The sequence below is a fragment of the Phoenix dactylifera genome, chromosome 7 (assembly GCF_051530095.1).
Source record: "Phoenix dactylifera cultivar Ajwa chromosome 7, Ajwa_hap1_PhDact_Kaust_v1.1, whole genome shotgun sequence".
Taxonomy (NCBI): Eukaryota; Viridiplantae; Streptophyta; class Magnoliopsida; order Arecales; family Arecaceae; genus Phoenix; species Phoenix dactylifera.
Window position 1 is genome coordinate 9,935,500 of NC_143196.1, and position 20,847 is coordinate 9,956,346.

A 20,847-nucleotide genomic window follows, 5' to 3' on the forward strand; every position below is an offset into this window, starting at 1 on the left:
TCATAACTATCTACTATCTAAAGGCTTAGAGACTTATTTTGAGATGGACTCTAAGTCAAGGACAATTGATGGCAACCCTTGACATCGTTAGGTCATTCGACGGTGCCCTAACTTTTAGAGTTAGTAGGTAGCCAATAGTAGAAGAGTCACTATTAGAACGAATTGTCTTCTAGAAGGCCAAGAATGGAAATATAACTTAGTTTAGTTAGTTTAGTAGTTGTTTCTCTAATTCTTTAAGAACATTAAGGCCAATTCAACATCCCTAGTTTTGTAAGTGATCCAAGGTCTATAAACATCTTTCTCGTATTCTCGATTTTGATTGCCGAATAAAACTTTCATTTTACTACTACACTTTGTTATTTGATGGAATCTTGGGAATTATTAGAGTACTTGCAATGAAAGATAACGATCTTTTTTTTTAATAGATAAAAGATAAGGATCTTTATGCATGACATTACCACATAAAGAAGCATGTATGAGGGTTAAAAAAGTTTAGACCAGCCCATGGTGATGAATCTGATGCAGATGTCTATCATCTTAGAAGACACTTAGGCTGCAAAAGCATATGAACCTTTAAGAATTACTATCCACAACTACTTCAATCCATACGCCTATCTTCTAAAGCTCTGGTAGACTTTGACTTTCCAAGAACCGCTGGCCAATATAAATCATTACTAGAAAGGCTTTTCCAATAAGCTCTCTCTCTCTCTCTCTCTCTCTATCTCTATCTCTCTATCTCTCCCCGCCTCCCACCCCCCTTTGTGCCTCTCTCTTTCTCCCTAATGCATCTCTCTTTCTATCTTCCTCTCGTTCTCTCTCCTTGCATTTTTTGCCCAAGATAAGGGAACACATCCTCTTTTATAGAGGAGAGTGCACCCCTCTTTATTGAGTCCCAAAGTTACCCAACATCCCTAAAAGGAAAGGAGAGGAGGTGATATTCTATTTTTTGCCCATTTTAGGAGTCCAACATGGACTCTAAGTGGGACAGGGGTGATGGCCTACAAGATGGCCGCCCCCTTCTGTCTAGATTCATGCCCCACTTGGGATTCTTTATATAGCAATGACATCAGCGTTGATGGTCGCTCCCTCGTGAGTCCAACCCAAGTGGCTAGTTGGCTATTGGGTTCGGTTTTTGTTAACCTAACCTAGTTAAATCTAGGTGTCCAGTTCTATATATAACCCAATTGCTTGTCCCATGCAATCTGGATCTTGGTCTAATAAGAGACAAATGATACATGCTATGTGTATTACTAGGATAGATTAACTTAGGTTTCTACTCAACAAAGATTTTTTTTCTTTGGATTTGCTTAGTCACACATCAGCTATATGGTCCAAAATTGGAATATGAAGCTCATAATGCATTATTGGACCTCTTGATGAGTAGGATAAAACTAGTAGCTTCTTATTCACATACAAGTCCATCGTTTGAGTATCGCCATATGTCTGTTGAGCATAGTACTAACCCACCTTTAATCAAATCAATTGAGTGTTGAGATGAGATTTCTCCACCATATTGTAAGGAAGATCTTCTTCCTATAATCGAGAAGATTTGAGTTTGTATCTGAGTTCCATATTATGAGGGTGATTCCTCTAAATCTACCTATTCTGATTCTCCAGTAGATGCACGAGGCTATGACTTGGTCAAAAGCCTTATTGCCTTATGGTATGGTCCTCACCTAGTATTTAAATAGTATGAAGTTGATCTTAAGAGAGAGACCACTCGTAAGTTGACGTATTTAGATACTTACAACAATCGTACCCTATATATTATAGGATACAATAAGATAAATGGTCATGGAGTCAAAAGCAGAGGAGATGGGAGAGATGACGGGGATGAGAAGGAGGACAGAGCGGAGGCAAAGGCACATCATTTTCTCTTATGGAGGCCAAACCTAGTAGACATAGTCCTGAGTTCTACTTTTCTTAAGAGCATGGAGCCAGACCTTCTATAGTTCAAGATGAGGCAGAACAGCTGACGGCACCTGAGCAGTACACTTTTGACTCTTTTAGGAGAGACTATATGGAGGCTTTCTAGTTTGAGTCACAGACTCACTAGCTAGAGTAGTTCACGACCTACATCGTTCAGGCCGGACAATGATCAACTCAAGACTATCTCTAAGCATGTGGCTGCTATTCTGCTAGTAGCTAGGGCTCTGATGTAGGAGAGTGTAGAGGTTCCATATATAGCTCTTTTGTCGGATATGTCTTTAGTGCCTCACATTTCTACTGTCACTAAGATGCTAACCGAGCAGAGTACTGAGCTAGCATATTTTCAAATGTTAGTCTCCAGACTGTGTGGAAGAGTAGTGAATTTGGAGAGAGAGGTGAGAGGATAGATTTGTCTAGCTCAGTCTAATCAGGATGAGAGTATACAATTGTTAGAGCTAATCGTAGAGGCTAGGAGACTCAGATGCCAACTTGGGTTCATTATTTGGAAGCTAGAAGAGGAGATGAGAGGCATGGGTGACTTGTTACATCTAGCATTGTTTCTTTTCTTCAGTCCATTGGTAGGTTGATTAGACAACTTGAGACCCTTAATGCTTTAGCCAAGGCTTCTACATTTCCAAAACTTCCACTCCCAATATTAGACCTCCTAGTCAGCCTATTTTTCATCCTTTCCATCCTCCATCATTTTCTGGACCTTCTCATCCCTTCACTAGCATTGGATCTTCTAGCAGGACTAAAAGTCGAAGAGCCTGTACCTCATCTAGGTCATGTCTTCATCATATGATATCTTCTTCATCTGTTGAGGATTAGAGCTTCTTTTGTTTCTAGGATCAGTCTTTATGTATCTTGGACTTATGTGTGTTATTTATGGTATATATACTCAGGTACTTATGTGATTTTGTTCTCATGCTTTGGAATAATTACTCGTGCATTATTCTATGTTCAGCTTTGTGGTATATACTATGTACCTTATTTTATTTATCTCATGGCCATCTTTTTATACTATGTATGGCTTTTTTTGTTGATGATGCCAAAAAGAGGGAGTAAATATATATAATATAACCAGGGATAAATGCATAAGATGGGTGATGATGTTACTATTAAATGTTTCAAATGATATACATACCTGAAATGATCCTATTAAATGCTTGAAATATTATAAATAGCTAAAATGATACTAGCGATTGTTAATACTGCTCTGATATTGCTAACACTACTATGATGTTATGATACTTTGATACTTTGATATTATTGATTTGTACATATTTTTCATAGTTTTGCTTTGATACTATAGACCAACATGCACATCCACTTTGATACCATTGACTAATGTGTTATATATGCATTCATGTCATGTAAAATTATTTTCTCTAACACCATTGTACAAGAATGATAATGCTTTAATACTACAGTACGTTCCCAATTCTACATGTTGTGATACTATTTATTGTTTTTGATATCGACACCACTACCTTGACATGAAGAAAAATGGTTAGAGGCTCATACTATTTGCTTTGATATGTAAACCGTCTATTGTGCATTTAAATGATCCACATTTATGCTTTGATACTTTGACTTGAAGATCTATGAAATGATTATTAGGTATTTGATACAATGTTCTTGTATAATATATGCCTGATTTGGGATGCTTGAATGTTTGTTAGAAATGGCATATTACATAGATATTATTCTACTATAATATATTGCATGGTTTATTCTGTTTATACTCAATGTTTTATCGTCATCAAAAAGTGAAAGATTGTTGACTTAGGGATCGATTGTGATGATTACAAAATAATTGAGTAAGTTACTAATGATTATATGATTTGGAACAATTTAAGTTGTTTTTTTAAGAAAGCCTTAGAAGCTTGAACTTTAAAAAAAGCATAGAGAAGCTCAAGGGATCAAATTTTCAATTTGGAGACAAGTTCAAAGAAGTTTGGAGGATTTTGAAGCATGAAAGCGGATCTAGTTGGCCAAGAGTCGACTTTGAGGTGTCCATCCGATGAAATGATGAAGATTCAGCACTTTGCGCATTAGGAGTTGACCTTAGGGGCCTAAGGGTTGACCTCCAGATCGACTCCAGTACCTTGGAGTCAAGTAGCACGCTTGGCACAAACTACAAGTCAACTTGTAGGTTAACCCTTTAGAGCAGGAGTCGACCTGCAGGTCGGCCCCCGACATGCCATAGGGGAGAAATAGAAGGCAACTCTTTCTAGTTTCTTCAGGAGTCGACTTGCAGGTCAATTCCTTTATTCTAAAAGGCCGTAATGGCTAGTTTTTCAGCATGAGAGAGGTACATTTAATGGACTCCAACCACTCTCTAACGGTCAATAACAGCTAGTATTCACTCTCCAACAACTATTCTTTATAAATGGTTTTCCAAAAGATGTAAACATGTAGAAGAATTAAGAGAGAAAGTATTCAAAGCAAAAGAGCATTCATTGAGTGAGAAGCATTCAATACAATTTCAACAACTACTTCAAGAGCATTTGTTGAAGATTTCCAACTAAAGTGCACATCAATAAAAGCTTCTTCTGACAATTCTAAAGAGCTTTAATTGGTTTTATTTCTATTTATTAAGGAGCTTTTATATATTCATTGTTTTATAATTGTATCTCTTTATATTTGTGGGGACAAGTTTCAGTTGTGCTGCAACTTGGTGAAAGGCTGATCTTGAAACAGAGTGTGTAAGGCTTGCTCGTGCTTGAGAAACGAATGACTAGCATCAGAAGAGCGAGGGTTATTTTGGTCGGAGGTATCTGATGTTATAATCATTTGCGGATGATTAATGGAATAGAATTCCCAATTAGAGAACTTAGGGACTGGATGTAGGTGTTAGGTTTGGCACCGAACCATTATAAACCTCTCGTGTCTGTGGTGTTTTGACCGATTACATTATGCATTTCATTTATTACTTTACTTACTATTTATTTTAGCTATTGTGCATTACATACATATTAGAAAGTTATTTTTTTATTGCATTTATAGTTCATAAATTTTTAAAAAGCCCAATTCTTCTCTCCTCTTGGTCTGCATAGCTAGGCAAGACCAACTTATCAAGAATCTTATTTTATCTTAGCTTATGTTACCAGTAGATTACTACCTCAGGAGTAGTGTTCACTTAGATTTCTACACTCTTGTTCTTATCCAAATTTATTTTCTTCGAATGATGGTATAATTATGACAAAAGTCCTTTAAAGTCAAGGCACCTAGACCCATACTACTTTCGTATTTACTTTTTGTTCATTATTTTTTCAATTGCTCTAATGCCAATTGCATGCCCGTACATCTATCTATCCAATTGCCATTTGACTTGGCACCCTTTCTATCAGCCAACAAGTTATCCATATACTTACCTTCCTTCAACCCACCAAGTGAAGGATTGGTGTTATATCTTTCACACGAATGGTCCCCTTTCTTCACATGAATCCACCAATATTGCATCATCCAACAGTGAATTCACATGAAGGAAGGTAAGTCCTTCCGTGCAAAAGATACATCCCCGACCCCCAAGTGAAAGGGCTGAACGTAAGTTTGAATCTTAGACCTAGTGACTTTTCGGATCTTTTCATGATTAAGCTTAAACTAGAGTAGATCCATCTACTTGCTATACCGACTTCCTGGACCAATAAATTTATAAATCTAATCCATCACTTGCTGGGTCTTGGATCAAATTAAAGTCCATAACCTTCATCCTGGGATTCCAAACCAAGTATGGATTAGATCCAAAATACATCAGGTATTGGACTGGTCTTATACAATCCTTCAACAGCCTCTTGAACCCTGTATGGCCTATGTCTCCACCCAAAGACCATGGCTTGATCCACCAAGGTTGATTGCCCATCATCATCTATGAATGCGGTTCACAGGGTTTGTCATGCTGCAGCCACTTGATGTACTAATTATACTATCAAATACAAAAATTATGGAGTCATCAACATCCTTACTAACCTAGACAATCAAACTCCTTTCGAAAATAAGCATTTAGAGGAAACCTGCAAGTGTTCTTATAATACCTCGTAAAACATTAGCACATGTAGCCACCTGACAACACCCCATAAGAGCACATAGTATTCTTAGTAATTAACCTAACCGAATCAAATTCCTTCTCTTGCTTCTACCTAACACATAAATAAAAGCTCCTCTTGCACAAATAAGCTTTTATGTTTGAGCAAACCAGCGGCAAGCATGTTTATAATACCAACCTAGTAAAATGTTCACATATGGGGGGGAAGGTTGCACACCATTACTAGTTTTCTTGAATAAAGCGTGTTGGGCTGGCCTGGCTACTGTCATCGTCAACGCGTAGCAATTTTGAGCTTGCCAATTATATTCGAACCTTCAGTAACCTTTAGGCACCACCCATGGCAAACTTTTGTCTTTCTTAGTCACAGAAATAAACAAACAATAAAGAAATGCTAAAAAGAAGTGCCTTTCTTAGGTATGCATGACCCATAGCTTATTGATCCCATATTGTAATACATTTTGCACCAGCGATGTTTGCGAAGTACCTAGCCATCCAATAGGCCCAAGTAATAGCAATCCCACGGAAATTAATATAATTTTTATTCATACATTGTCTCAATAAAATGGATACTTGGAGGCGGATGTGTCTCAAAAAAATAACCCATATGAGTTGTTAGTGCTGGAGAGTTATCTATCAATTAGAATACTCTGCTGTGCCGCTTGTGTACTACAGAGTGCAGTGCATCTCTGAATGGCTGCCATCAGCAAATGAACAATCATCAAACAATATGCGTCGTGTATGATATGGTATGCGCTCGTGGACTACCATATTTGATGGCTGTCCATTTTTTATCGCAGTCATCCATGGTTGCATATTACTCTGCAGCAGGGTTAAGAATCAAGCCGCCAACATGAATCACGTCCGCTACAAGAGTTGGGCATCCAACCAATCCCCCTCCTTCCTTCCCACCTTGTATCCTTAATTTCCAAATAAGATACTGATGGATAGGATGGTTTGGCCTACAGCCTATAGAGTATTAATGATTGGATTTTGAAGGCGATGGACACCAAATCCCATGTCAAAACCGAAAGCGTGGGACTTGCAATTCGAAAACGTGGTTTTATTAATTCCAGAACGGAAAGAACTGCTACAGGATCGGAAACTAGCGTGGAGAAGATGGTGAAGAACTTGACATTAATAACGTATACGTACTTGCATCTCATTGTAATATATTATTATGTGACGCCAAGCTTGACCACTGCCAATTCCAAGCTTTGTAACGCAAAGACTTGGACAACTTGTTCCAAAAGCATGCTAAATATGATAAACAAACAGAAGTACAGAGAAGGTGACGCCATTTTCTGGAATCTTAAATCTGGACACATCACATGCTTAGATATCCTCGATCTTCTTAACTTTCGTGTGAGAAGAATGCTTTGCTGTTAATATGAGGGTAATTCCCTGCTCATTTCTTGCTTAGCGTTCGGTTCTATGTGGCACGCATTGACGCAGTACACGGAGGGTAGGTGGGCATTGCGACATCAATAGAGAAGAATAGAGCGAAAATATTTGGCATTTTCCTTTCTACTTTCTGTTGGTTCTCTTTCTAAGCAAACTTTATCATCTTATTTATTTTGTGGATGACTGAAGTACATGAAATAAACTAGTCAAAAAAAGAAGAAGGAAAAAAAATCTAATCATACTAATGATTACCACTTTAATCAATGCACATCAATTGAGTGCTGAGACAAATAACCATGCAAACAAAACAAATAAGAAAAAAAAAGATTAATGGATAAGTAAATGCAAGGGTGAGATTCAATTTAGAAGGTTGGAGGTGTGTTTTTGGGGAGTGGAATTTTTCTTTTGATTCTGATGGAGTGATATCTGACACCACCTTATGACTTTTTGGGGAGACAGATCAGTTCTACTGCTTCATTTTCTAAATCTTATATTAGTAGAAAGTTAACTATAATGAACTCATCCCAAATATTCTGTCAAATTAATTGTGAAACCATATACTAGATTTCCAGTCCTAATTATCCTTGGTTCTCAAGTTTTAGGTCAACCTACTACGTCCAGGACCATAAAGCTTGCCCTCTCTTTATCTCATGCATTCAAAAACCCTCCCAGTTCAACCAACCCCATGATCCCTTTATAAAAACCATTAATTTTCTCTGACGTAATTACATCACATCAATCTCTTGTTTATACTATTCAATCATCCTTATCTACTCCTCCCATTTCCTTCTGCTGAAGATATATTACACATTATTGTTTGAAATCAACCTCTAATCTCCCCTTTTATTCAAAATTTAAGTGAAACTTATTAATGATTCTCATGTAAATAACTCAGCTTTCTCATGAAAACTTGATGATTTGTGGCAGCTTATTTATTAGCTCTATGAGTTTCAAAGCAAGGTTTGAGATGACGAGAACTGCTACTTGGGTAATATACACCCTTTGAAGTAGGAACTTTTCATTATAATGGAAGTTGTGATGACCACCATTTGCCCAACTTAATTAGTCCCAAATTGTGTTTACTTTAACTATAGAAATGGTTATTAGAACAGCTTGTTCGGATAAACATCATTATAATAGCCTTTATCGGTCATTTTGATAGGAATTAAAGAGAGTGCATGATCTCATTTTCTGTTTGGTCTTCCAACGCCTTTCCTGCCACAACATAGCAAGTTTTCTCAAAGGGGATGTTGGAGCTGCTCCATTTAATTTGATGTCTGCCCAACTGTGATGATGTCTTCATTGGACCACCCTATGCATGTACCACTATTGCTTGAAGCGAGAGATGGCGACTTATACCTCCTTATGTTATGATAAATTATATCATTCATGCACATGCATTGCTTACTCTGCTGACGTACCACAACTAGTAACCATCCCCAAATGGTCATGTCATCGATCCTACTTGTAGAAATTCTTACTAAGGACTATGTTCAAACCTTACTATATGGTTCGTTTTCTGTGAGTCGGAAGGGTTTCCGTATTTTGACTTTGTTTCTGGAAGGTCTTTCTTTTCTTTTTTTTTCGTTTTGTGTGTGTGATATTGGTTGCGGTAGCTTGCTGCCTTAACGTGTGAGGCTATTGTTTTTGGTATTCTAAACCAACCCAGCCCTTCTTCTCTTCTTCCCTATCCCAATCACTCTTCCTTTGTTCCTTTTCTTCTGACCTTATTCTCTTTCTAAATTTAATGAAACCGTGGTGACTCTCCCTTTCACTTGAAACATGTACCAGGATAAAAAATATGAAAAAACCTTTTTTTTTAATTGACATGCAACTTTTGCATTCCTTGTAGAAACCTTGGAGGTTGGTGTCAAATAAAAAGGACATCACCTAAATTCTTTTTCTAACATATCAAAATTTTCCATGCATGTAATATTTTTTTCCCCTCATATCAAATCATGACTCTTGAGTCTTGAACCACACCCTTCATGCCAAAATCATGTCACACCATTCACCGGTTACAAATAATTATTATTAGCAATACGATTTGTTTAAAAACTAGCAAACAAATATATATGTGGGACCGGCCCGTATTTTTAGCGTTGCATGTGATCTGATCTGTTTTTTTCTCTACTTTTTTTTGCGGGATATCTCTTTCCTAACATATCCTCCGACAATGTTTATTGCCACAACGAGGTTTAACCTAAAGTAGGTTTCCTGCATTTATTTAACGCATCATTTGATGCTCCTTTCCTCGTTGGAGGCGACCCCTTCTGTTCCTGTCACATGCCGTCGCACTTCCGTCTTCCCTTCAAGCCAAATAACATAAACAAAAATGAAATCTTAAGACTTTTCCACCCACCATCCCACAGTTTTGTAAGCAGGCTTAACACGAGGGGTCCAAGGGGACCATAAATAACAGAGTACAGGAAAGAAAATTATTTATGGGGAAGTCCCAAAGCAGTGCCCAGATTAAAAAAAAAAAAAAATTAAACTAAAGCTGCGAGTAGAATATATATAATATAATAAAAACCCTGAGTAAACAGCTAGCAGCAAATGTATACAAAGCTCGTTAGAAGTAAATTAATCGATATGGATCACGTGGCAAGATCAACGTCTCTTCCTATAAATAAAGTTAATATTTATGTCGCACCGCGCACTCTTAAAGAACTCTCGAGCATACAAAACATCTCATTATGATTTTAAAATCGAGCAGCAAAAATATTTTAAATAATAACATTCAAAATTTTAATTAGATAATAAAATTAAAAGTTTTACAAAACTAATAATATTCAAAAATTTTGCAGCAACTCTAAAACAAAATATAGTCTAAATAAACATATCAAAATCTTCTTTGCAATCGCCCTCTCATGATAGATCTCCAAGCCGAGCTACTTCTTCGAATCTGTAAAAATAATAAAAAATCTATAATGAGCTAAACAACCCAGCAAGCAATGAACAATTTAGTTAAATAAATTAAGCAATAAAATAATAATAATATACTGAAATTCAGCATGCAAACTACATCGATTTAAAGCTAAATTGCTTCGCTATCTTGTCATTTCGAATTTCACATCTTGTTTCATAAATCAATTATTTTTCAAATTACCAAGTTCATCTTTACACCCATGAGCTATGACCACACTTATACCATATGGCTAAGCCAGAATATGAGCACATCAAAGTGCGAATGTATAGTTCCCACAAACAGGATATCAATATGCCAACGTATATTTTTCGCTGGCAAAGTATCGATATGCCAACGTATAATCCTCACTGACAAGGTGACGATATGACAACGTATAACTCCCACCGGTAGGGTATCGATATACCAATGAATAACTCCCACTAATATGGTATCAATACATAGTCTGATTGCGAGTCTAAATTTATTTCGAAGCAAAAACTCGTTTTCTTATATTCAGTGTTCCGAATTGTAAGATACATAAATTAATATGACATTGAAATCAATCAAACATAACTCATGTCGAAATAAATCGAACATAATCCATATCAAAATTAATACGTTCAATTAAGAATTATACAATATTCTAGAAAGAGGCACATATAAAAGTAAAATACTATGCATAAACTTTATAAATCACGAATAATTCGATTAAGAAAATATCTATAATTTATCAAAAGATCTAGAAAAAAGAGTTACAATACTTACCTTGCAAGCGAATATAAAGCATCAGTCCAATCAATTTCAAAAATTCTTCTAAAATTCTATTATTTAAAAATTATCAAAATTTATCATGATTATTCCAAAAGTAGAAACCCTAATTCTAATATCTTCATAGGACTTATCAAGCGGGAACGGCCAACACCCCGGATGTTTTAATCAAGGCAAAACTCATATGATCATATTCGAACTAGAGTATAGATGGTTCAATAGAGATCGAATGTGACCAAATTTAATAGTATTCGGAAAGGGCCAAGATAGGGGCTAGCATGCCAGCCGTCAAACATGGATCACGGCCCTTCACCAAGGTTGACCCAGTATCAAGAAAAGAAGTATCTTACTGGGTTTATCATCTCTAGAGAAAGTATAGAGAGAAAGTCTAGTAGAGAGAAAAAAATAAGAGAGAAAAAATAAAAAGACAAAAGAGAGAATCTCAGTCCGAGTTCAATCGATGGTCTGGGTTTGGTTGTCAATAGCATGGGTCAACCTAGATCAATCAACATGTTTGCCCATGAGTCAAGAGAGAGAAACTTTGCAGCGAGAGAAAGGGTGGAGGACAGATAGAAAAGAGAGAAAAAGAAGCTTCTCTCTTTAAGCAAGGAAGAGAAAGGAAGAGGGTAGCTGTAGGTGATGCCCGGGGTCAAGGACCTATGGCCAACCAACACACGTCCGACAGCCGGCGGTGACTGGCAGCCTGCAGCACCAAAACCAACAAAAATAGGAGTCCAACCTCTTAAATTATGAAACCAATGCATTCCGGTGGCTTGAGCTCTGGCCACAGCTTCCAACCACCATGAGAAATTAATGAAAGCCTCCGACGATAAGCATCGGCAATGGAGGTAGCCGAAATTGGAAGAAAATAGGGTCGGTCATCAAAATAGAGGAAACAGGGTATCGCCCTTTTTCGTCAATAATCTAGCGATTGCCGGTTGAAAACGAGATTCCAACGATCATAGAGGAGGAAAAGAGGAGAAGAAGAAGAAGTGGAGCACATACCTCGGCTGGCTAGGTGGTCCAATGGCTCCTTCCGGCGATAAATCGAGGAAGAAAATCGGAGGAGGAGCTTGGGATTGGTGGCTTAATCTCGAGTGAACTCGAAGAAGGAAGGGGATCTTTAAATAAATGATCCCGACGTTGTCCGGCCAGTCTCTGGATCGCGATGAACTTCCGATCTTTATCGTGATCGGAGAGGAAAAAGACTCTAGCCGAAGTCTTCCTCTCAATTGCTCTTACATGCATCGCACGTGCAGCTCAAAACCAAAATAGTTGGGTTGGTGAAGCGGACCAGGCCCAGTCCCTGGTTTCACAGATTATTCAAAAATTAAGTTGATGCTGCAAGCCAAAAGGGAAGTTCCAAGCACCAGCTGGAATAAATTCAATTGAAGGCTCCCCCACTTGCTTATTTTTAAATTATACCTTCCAAGTCATTGCTCCTAAAGTAACACATGAATGGTTCAACACGTGTTGGGTCCAGCGCCAACTCATGGTCATTTGCTTCTTATCTCCAACTAGCTGTGACTTTTCTTAGCACCATCATTTATGTCCAAAGCCTTCTCGAAAGACATCGTAAATTTAGCTTACCAGTCCTACAAATTGATGAACAACATAGAGCATGCCACGTCATGGATCAAGTCAGACGGGCACGTCGACTTTAACGCATGCCTATTAGACTCTGAGATCTATAAATACCCCTTATTCCTCTCATTGCTTGCACCTCAAAACCCAAGCTATTCCAATCACAAGGTCTTCTTTGTCTTCCCATCTCTATCTCCATCTCAAACTCCATCTCGATCTTGCTTTGTTGTTGATTGGGAAGGAAGTAAAGCGAGATGCAGAACTTTTTTGATGCTATTCTGGGGAAGCACCCGGAGGGGGGCAAGGGGACGAAGATTAAAGGGACGGTGGTGCTGATGAAGAAGAACGTGTTGGATTTCAACGACTTACACGCCTCGTTGCTCGACCGCATGCATGAGGTGTTGGGGAAGGGGATCTCCTTCCAGCTTGTCAGCGCCACCGTCGGCGATCCCAGTGAGTTCTCCCTCTTTCCATTTCTCCTCTCCTTTCCTAATAGCCAATAGCTTTTGTTCATCATATTCTGGCTTTGCAAAGACTTGGTTTCTTCTGACAATCGGATGCAAAGACTTGGTCTGCTGTGGTTCGCATGAAACCCATCCATGGGATGGCATTGAAGGCTCATGTGGACGGCAGAGACTTGGGTTTTGCTTAGGGACGCTTTGTGCGAGTCATTGACTTGTAGTTAGGATTGACTTGACCAGTGGTCGAGCATGAGGGAATAGCTTCTTCCTTGCCTGCCAAGTTATCGGGAACGATTGGATTTGGCCTTTCCTGATTGCTACAATAAGCAATGGGTTGGGGTCGTGGTAGAAAATATCAAGGAATCTTCATAATGGGACGGGGACCGGAAGTAATTGTCCAAGTCGCATTAAAGTGATGCCACACCAAATGCATGGCCTGATCACCACCTAACCCTATCAACCTCTGTGGATCAAATCAATCCCTTCTACACCTAACCCTATCAACCTCTGTGGATCAAATCAATCCCTTCTACCCCTAACCCTATCAACCTCTGTGGATCAAATCAATCCTCTGTCCCACAATGGACGAGAGAAAATATGGCGGAGAATACCGAGCGGGATGGGTCGGAGTATGATAAGATGGATAAAATTAAATAAAATAGATTGGACGGATCGTCTAGGATAAAATAAGACTAATATAATTAAATAAGATGAATTAGACAAATCGTGCAACCACTCCAAAAATACTATTTGGCTGGAGTTGCTTTGCCCTCCAAAAAAAAAAAAATATTATTTTTTATTTTTTATTGCATCCGGACTCCTATGATACATTTATCTTAGAAAAAAAAAATAAACGGATCGAATAAAAAAATAAAATAAAATTAAAAAAAATAATTATTTTTAAATATAAATATATATTTGGATCCGATTAGAATCAAGTTTTACTGTTATTCATAATCATTTTAGATTTGTTTAAGATATGGTAAAATCCACTCTATTTAGATCAAATTGGCTCATATCGGCGAGATCAAATTGCCACCCCTGGCCGCCTAATATTGCTGCTCATATGGGATTTTGGCTAACCCAACCCAACTGTAATATTTGTCCCACACATCATGTTTTCCCTCTTGTACGGTGACATGATGACAAAATGACGCCAATTGAATCAATGCTCTGCGCTCCCCGGCCAAGGAAGGGAAGCGGACGCTGATAAATACCGTGGTGGTCCATGGAACAGATAACGGGAAGAGAGGGAAGGTGGGGCCAGCGGCATACCTCGAGGAGTGGATCACGACGTTGACGTCCTTATCAGCTGGCGAGTCCAGGTTCAACGTGACCTTCGACTGGGATGAGAGCCAAGGCATTCCAGGGGCAGTCATCGTCAAGAACAGCCACCATTCCGAGTTCTACCTCAAGTCACTGACCCTGGATGGTGTCCCTCGCAAGGGAAGTATCCACTTCGTCTGCAACTCCTGGGTCTATCCAGTCGACAAGTATAAATACGACCGTATCTTCTTTGCCAATACTGTAAGTATTGTTATGGATTCGATTACTCCGACACCTGTTGATGATCACCACTTAGTTCACCCAGGATTTGATAGTTGGAGATTGGTGCCAAACACGATGAGATCGATGGTCTCAGTCGAGTCCTGTTTGTGCTCAGCCAATCACTGACTTGCACATTCGCTGTGAACTGCATGGTGATCGAAAGTGGATGACTTTTAATTTTTCCTATGGCTCTGATAGTTTTATTTGACATGGATTTACTATTATTTTAACCATATGGGGTTGGACTAGGCCAAGTAAGGCCAATTTGAATGAATGAGCTGCATCGTTATGAATTAGAAATTGGATAGGCTTCTGACAAGGAAAATGGTAAGCATGCATGTCCCCGCATTTGATTGCTTCTAAAAGAGCCTTCCGCTAGCCAAATTTAATTTTAGCGGGACCAAGTCCACCTTTGAGCTGATGGACGAATCCAACTAGAAAGCAACACAGCTGTAGTTTTCTTTTTTTCTTTTCCATGTTCTTTGTGCCGTGTTGCTTTCTAATTGGGCTAGTCCACTAACTCTGGTGGATTTGATCCAACCAATAATTTCTCCACCCACCAAGATTAATGATGTTTTGTGTGTGTGTGTGTGTGTTTGGATGTATCAAGCTTTGGTTGAGGTACGGGAGTTGTCATCTATTGTCTGTCATAAATCTTATGCACTTTTTCCTAAAGAGAATATCCACTTCTTCTAGAGTACTTGCAGGATTATAGTTGGCGGGTGCAGACATTGCTGAGCATGAAAAGGATTTGCAGAAACTTTAGAGGCATTAAGGTTTTGGAGCATGTCATCTTTTATACTTAGAGGCCTCTGCCAAAAAAAAAAAAAAACAAGTACATACACAAATAGTAAAGCAAAATTATGCTATTCAGAACTTACATTGAGATCTCTGTCAAACCATGGCTATTTGGTATTATGAATGTTTAAAGTGTCTTTTACATTATACACTCAAATAATTGTTTCAAATAACTCTTGTTAAACAAGTGATACTACTGTTAATGATATTGCATAGCGATCAATTTGATTCTGCTATTGTTGAACAAGTGCTATTGTTTCTTGTACCTTTTTCTTTTTTAATTTTATAAAAATCCAAAATGTCATTAATTTGTTGCTAAATAATATTTGCCTTTACAACAATGAATTCAAAAGGTACTCATCCAAAATTCTACATAACCCTTTCAATGACCTATGATAGCTTCTGCCAAATGATTTGCACCTTTTAATTTATGATGGAGACTATGGTTTGAAGTTTGAAATTTCATATGCATTGCTTTCATGATATAATCTCATCCTTGATTATCATGAATTATTGTAAACTTTCCACTGCGCACCACAAAATGTTACATACACCTCCACATTGTTGTGGCTTGGCTTTTCTTATCAAATATTTAGCTTGGCCAACTGGAATTCCTTCCATCACTTGCCAGGCAAACATAAGATCAGGTGCACCTAATTCTAGGAACTATATTTTGTTTTTATGTTCAAAAGCCCAAGAAGACAAATGAACTAAATTGAACAATATACATGAGGAAACTCTTTTGTTGTTCTGAATTATTTGTATAGTTGTGGCGCCTTATTTAGCATGTCTGAACCCGAACAAGCTAGAAAGGATTCACACATGACATAGTTCTCAGCCTCTGTGCTGAGCTACCCTACTTATATCCATAATCCATTAGAAACTAGGATAAGAAACTGATTCCTGATCTGGTTGTGGATAAGAAACTATGATACCTCATGTATTGGACATGATTGCTTGATATTTAACATAAGGGTACGGCCCTCTTGCATCAACTACTATATTCTGGCTTCTGAGTTTTGACTGCCTACACATCTCCCAAAAATTAGGAAGCCAATTACTTCCAACAAGAAAAAGAAAAAAAAATCAGAAGGAAAAATATATTGGCAATCTGGAATAGTAATTAGATGTTGGTTCATGGAGGGATAGTAGCATCTTGATTGCATGCGATCTTCTTTCTGGACCTAAACAGCCTAAATTATCTACAATAATTATGACAAAATTCAAATAGGTGTTAAGCTAGCAGTTAAGCAAATGACTATATCTGGATCCAAAGCCTACACCTAGCACAAAAAGGATCTAAGTCATCCTTGAGTAGCCTAGCATATTTTATTGCAAAACCTAGACACCAATTCTCTCTCTAAGTAATAAAACTAAGCAAGGATCCTCTGCGATGCACGGATAACATGTACCATGTGATACATGATGTATATTGTTTGATGGTGGTCCATCTCCTGATGACGTACAATACTCTGTGGTATGACCCGTGCACCGTAGAAGATCTTAGTTGAACAAATCCTATCCCATTTTCCACTCTGAAATCCCTAATCTGTTTATCTTGTTCTCAATATTGATCACAAGTGGTCTAGCCTCCTGATCCCGGTATTGGTACACGAAAAGGGCTCTTCCTGCCCGGAAATTTTCAAATGTCCTGTTCCATTGGCTAACTAGCATTCAGATTTAAATGTTGATGCCCTGGAATCTTGCAGACTTACCTTCCAAGCAAGACGCCCGAGCCACTGCGACCATACAGACAAGAAGAACTACTCCATCTCAGAGGGGACGACGACAGCGGCGAGCTTCAGGAGCATGACCGGGTCTATGCCTATGCTTACTATAATGATCTTGGTAACCCCGACAAGGGTGCCGAGTATGCTCGACCAGTTCTTGGTGGCTCCAGCGAGTACCCCTACCCTCGGCGTGGCCGGACCGGTCGGCCCCCTACCAAGACTGGTAACTTAATTGCCCCCTAAAGCTATCTGTCCCATTGCAATGTGGATAGGAATCACCAGACAAGCTCAAACTTATGTTACCCTCGTCTCTTTTTATTCCTCCACAGATCCAAACACTGAAAGCAGGTTGCCACTTCTGAGCCTCGACATCTACGTCCCCCGGGACGAGCGATTCGGGCACCTCAAGATGTCGGACTTCCTTGGATACGCTCTCAAGTCATTAACCCAGTCGCTGCAACCAATCCTCAACACTCTGTTCGACAAGACCCCGATGGAGTTCGATTCATTCCAAGACGTACTGAACCTCTATGAAGGTGGGCTGAAGCTGCCCGAGTGCCCTGAACTCGATGAGATCAGAGATCGGATCCCTTTCGAGATGATCAAGGAACTTATCCGGTCCGACGGGGAGCAGGTGCTTAAGCTCCCACTTCCTCAAGTCATCAAAGGTATACATTGCTTAGTGTTGCCCTTTAGTAATCAGCATGACAAAGTGATACTGATGGTAGTTTCATACTGCAGAGGATAAGTATGCATGGAGGACTGATGAAGAATTTGGCCGAGAAATGCTTGCCGGCTTGAACCCTGTTATGATTAGGCGCCTCGGGGTAAATTGAGGTTTATCTATTGGCAGTTGATCATTAGGCCACGGACGAAATGAACTAAGCAACTCCAATCTTGCAGGAATTCCCTCCAACCAGTAAGCTCGATCCAAAAACTTATGGCGACCACACCAGCTCAATAACACCAGCTCAGATCGAAAAGAATTTAGAGGGCTTGACAGTGGATCAGGTATGGGAATTAATGAACTATTAAGGAATGCTGCATTGTCAACCGCGACATGATGATTCTAAGAGACTGAGTTCTGTTGCAGGCATTGAAGAGTAACAGGTTATTCATTTTAGATCACCATGATGCCTTGATCCCTTACCTCAACCGCGTCAACTCTACATCCAACAAGGTATATGCCTCTAGAACTATACTATTCCTTAAGGATGATGGCACTCTGAAGCCACTGGCCATTGAGCTGAGCTTACCGCATCCCGATGGGGAACAAAAAGGCGCTGTCAGCCAAGTATTCACTCCAGCTGAAGATGGCGTCGAGGCTTCAATTTGGCAGTTGGCTAAAGCCTATGTTGCTGTCGACGATTCTGGTTTTCACCAACTGATCAGCCACTGGTATTGTCTGTCATCATGCTCTACACATCACAATAAATTACGCATCTATTGAAGCTAAAGCAGAGCATGACCATTTTACAGCTATTGAAATCTATGGAATTCTTTGCCGTGGTTGCAGGCTAAACACACACGCAGCGATCGAACCATTTGTAATTGCGACAAACCGGCAGCTGAGCGCAATGCACCCAGTCTACAAACTTCTGAGCCCCCACTACCGTGACACGATGAACATAAATGCCCTGGCTCGCCAGATCCTCATCAATGCCGGCGGCGTCCTTGAATCGACCGTCTTCCCCGGGAAATATGCGATGGAGATGTCTGCGGTGGTTTACAAGGACTGGAAGCTCACAGACCACGCACTACCAGATGATCTCCTCAAGAGGTACAAATATTTAAATGCCATCCAACATTTGTTACATGCCCTTGGTCCTACTCCAAAGAGCTCAATCTTAGCTCATTTCATGACAGAGGAGTTGCTGTCCGGGACCCGAGCAGCCCATACAAGGTCCGGCTACTGATCAAGGACTACCCTTACGCAGTCGACGGGCTGGTCATATGGTGGGCGATCGAGACGTGGGTCACAGACTACTGTTCCATTTACTACCCCAGCGACGCGGCGGTCCGGGCCGACGTCGAGCTCCAGGCATGGTGGAAGGAGGTTCGGGAGGTCGGCCACGGCGACAAGAAGGACGAGACATGGTGGCCGAAGATGCAGACCTTCCGGGAGCTGACCAAGACATGCAGCACCATCATCTGGGTGGCCTCCGCCCTCCACGCGGCCGTCAACTTCGGACAGTACCCCTACGCCGGCTACCTCCCGAACCGGCCCACCATAAGCCGCCGGTTCATGCCCGAACCGGGAACGCCGGCCTACGAGAAGCTGGAGAATAACCCGGACGGGGTCTTTCTGGAGACCATCACGAGCCAGTTTCAGACCATTCTTGGGGTGTCCCTCATAGAGATCCTATCGAGGCACTCCTCGGACGAGGTGTACTTGGGCCAGAGGGACACGCCGGAGTGGACGACGGACCGGAAGGCTCTGGATGCTTTCAAGCGGTTCGGGGAGCACTTGGTCGAGATCGAGAACCGGATTCTGAGGATGAACCAGGACAAAAGGTTGAAGAATCGGAATGGGCCGGTGAAGATGCCTTACACGTTGCTGTACCCGAGCACGTCCGACTTCTCGGGTGTCGGCGGGCTCACCGGGAGGGGGATTCCAAACAGCGTCTCCATCTGAAGAATTTGTTTAGGATTTGCTAGGATCGTTAGCTTTGGAAAATGGCTGTTGGAGTTTGTTTCCGTTATCCTCGTTTGGGTCAAATGCATGGGACGTCACTTTGAGTGATGGTTTTGATTAGATACTTTAGCTATATAAATAAATGGTTCCCCTCTGGTGATGATTTTTCTTGTTTTTTTTTTTTTTTTTTTTGTATAAGAAAATCATCGGTCATCGCTAATTTGTTTAATTCTAAATACAATAATTGATGTATGTCCAGATTATCCATTACTATTCTTTAAATATCAATTGAAATTAATATATATGTATACGAATTTGATATGCCGCATTCAAACATGACTAGTCGGTTGAACGAAGATTCAAACACACCTATGAATGCTAAGATGTCCCGTTCAAATATGACTTATGGGTTCAACGTATTTAAGTTCGACAATGAAAGATGCATGGCCATGATCGTAACAAAAGGCCAATGGCTGACTAGTGGTCGGTGTTTGATCCAATTTGGTGGAAGGTTAATTTGAAATCCTTTAATGTCACACTGTTGGAAGACGAACCCTACTATCTTAGCACATGATATACGTTAACTTTTCTCTATAAACTCGAGCATTTGGGATCTGGTGGTTAGTCAACATGATATTAGAGCTCATGTCTTCTAGAAATAACGAGTTTGAATTGCTTCAATTTAATAAGTTATTTAATTAGCTTCAGTTATTCTGATTATGGTTTATCTGGACTCAATTATACTTCCAGGTAAATAGTTAAATAGTTTGGTGGCACATGAAAGAGAGTGTTAAGCTTGATATACAATGTTGACCTTTTTCTTATAAGCTTAAGCTTTTGGGTTCTAGTTATATAATACTTGGACTTGGCTAAGGTGTAACCATTTAAAGGTGGTGCCCTTGCTAAAATAATAAACAGAGGATGAATCCCCTAGTTCCTTCCCCCATTCGCATGCCGTGACCTAACTTCACGCTCCACCATTCCTCGACTGCCTGCCGCTTGTGCCTTCTCCCTTTTTGTGAGCCTCCCTCACCACC

The 20,847-nt window shown here is 39.8% G+C and overlaps 1 protein-coding gene across 1 annotated transcript; it reads left to right on the forward strand.

Moving 5' to 3' along the window:
* Positions 1-12,519: 12,519 nt before the first annotated feature.
* Positions 12,520-19,971, forward strand: LOX1 (lipoxygenase 1). Its single transcript, XM_008803483.6, has 9 exons — positions 12,520-13,091; positions 14,337-14,626; positions 17,155-17,398; positions 17,505-17,843; positions 17,917-18,002; positions 18,079-18,186; positions 18,269-18,573; positions 18,692-18,955; positions 19,042-19,971. Exons 1-9 carry the CDS (start codon positions 12,893-12,895, stop codon positions 19,808-19,810), a joined length of 2,604 nt encoding a protein of 867 aa, XP_008801705.4. The 5' UTR covers positions 12,520-12,892; the 3' UTR covers positions 19,811-19,971.
* Positions 19,972-20,847: the final 876 nt, after the last annotated feature.

What these genes read in the sequence shown, in the direction of transcription:
- LOX1 (XM_008803483.6), top strand. Translation starts at nt 12,893, where the DNA reads ATGCAGAACTTTTTTGATGCTATTCTGGGGAAGCACCCGGAGGGGGGC. An exon ending in TCGGCCCCCTACCAAGACTG is followed by an intron (nt 17,399 to 17,504) that starts GTAACTTAATTG and finishes ATTCCTCCACAG; the next exon opens with ATCCAAACACTGAAAGCAGG. An exon ending in TTATGATTAGGCGCCTCGGG is followed by an intron (nt 18,003 to 18,078) that starts GTAAATTGAGGT and finishes CCAATCTTGCAG; the next exon opens with GAATTCCCTCCAACCAGTAA.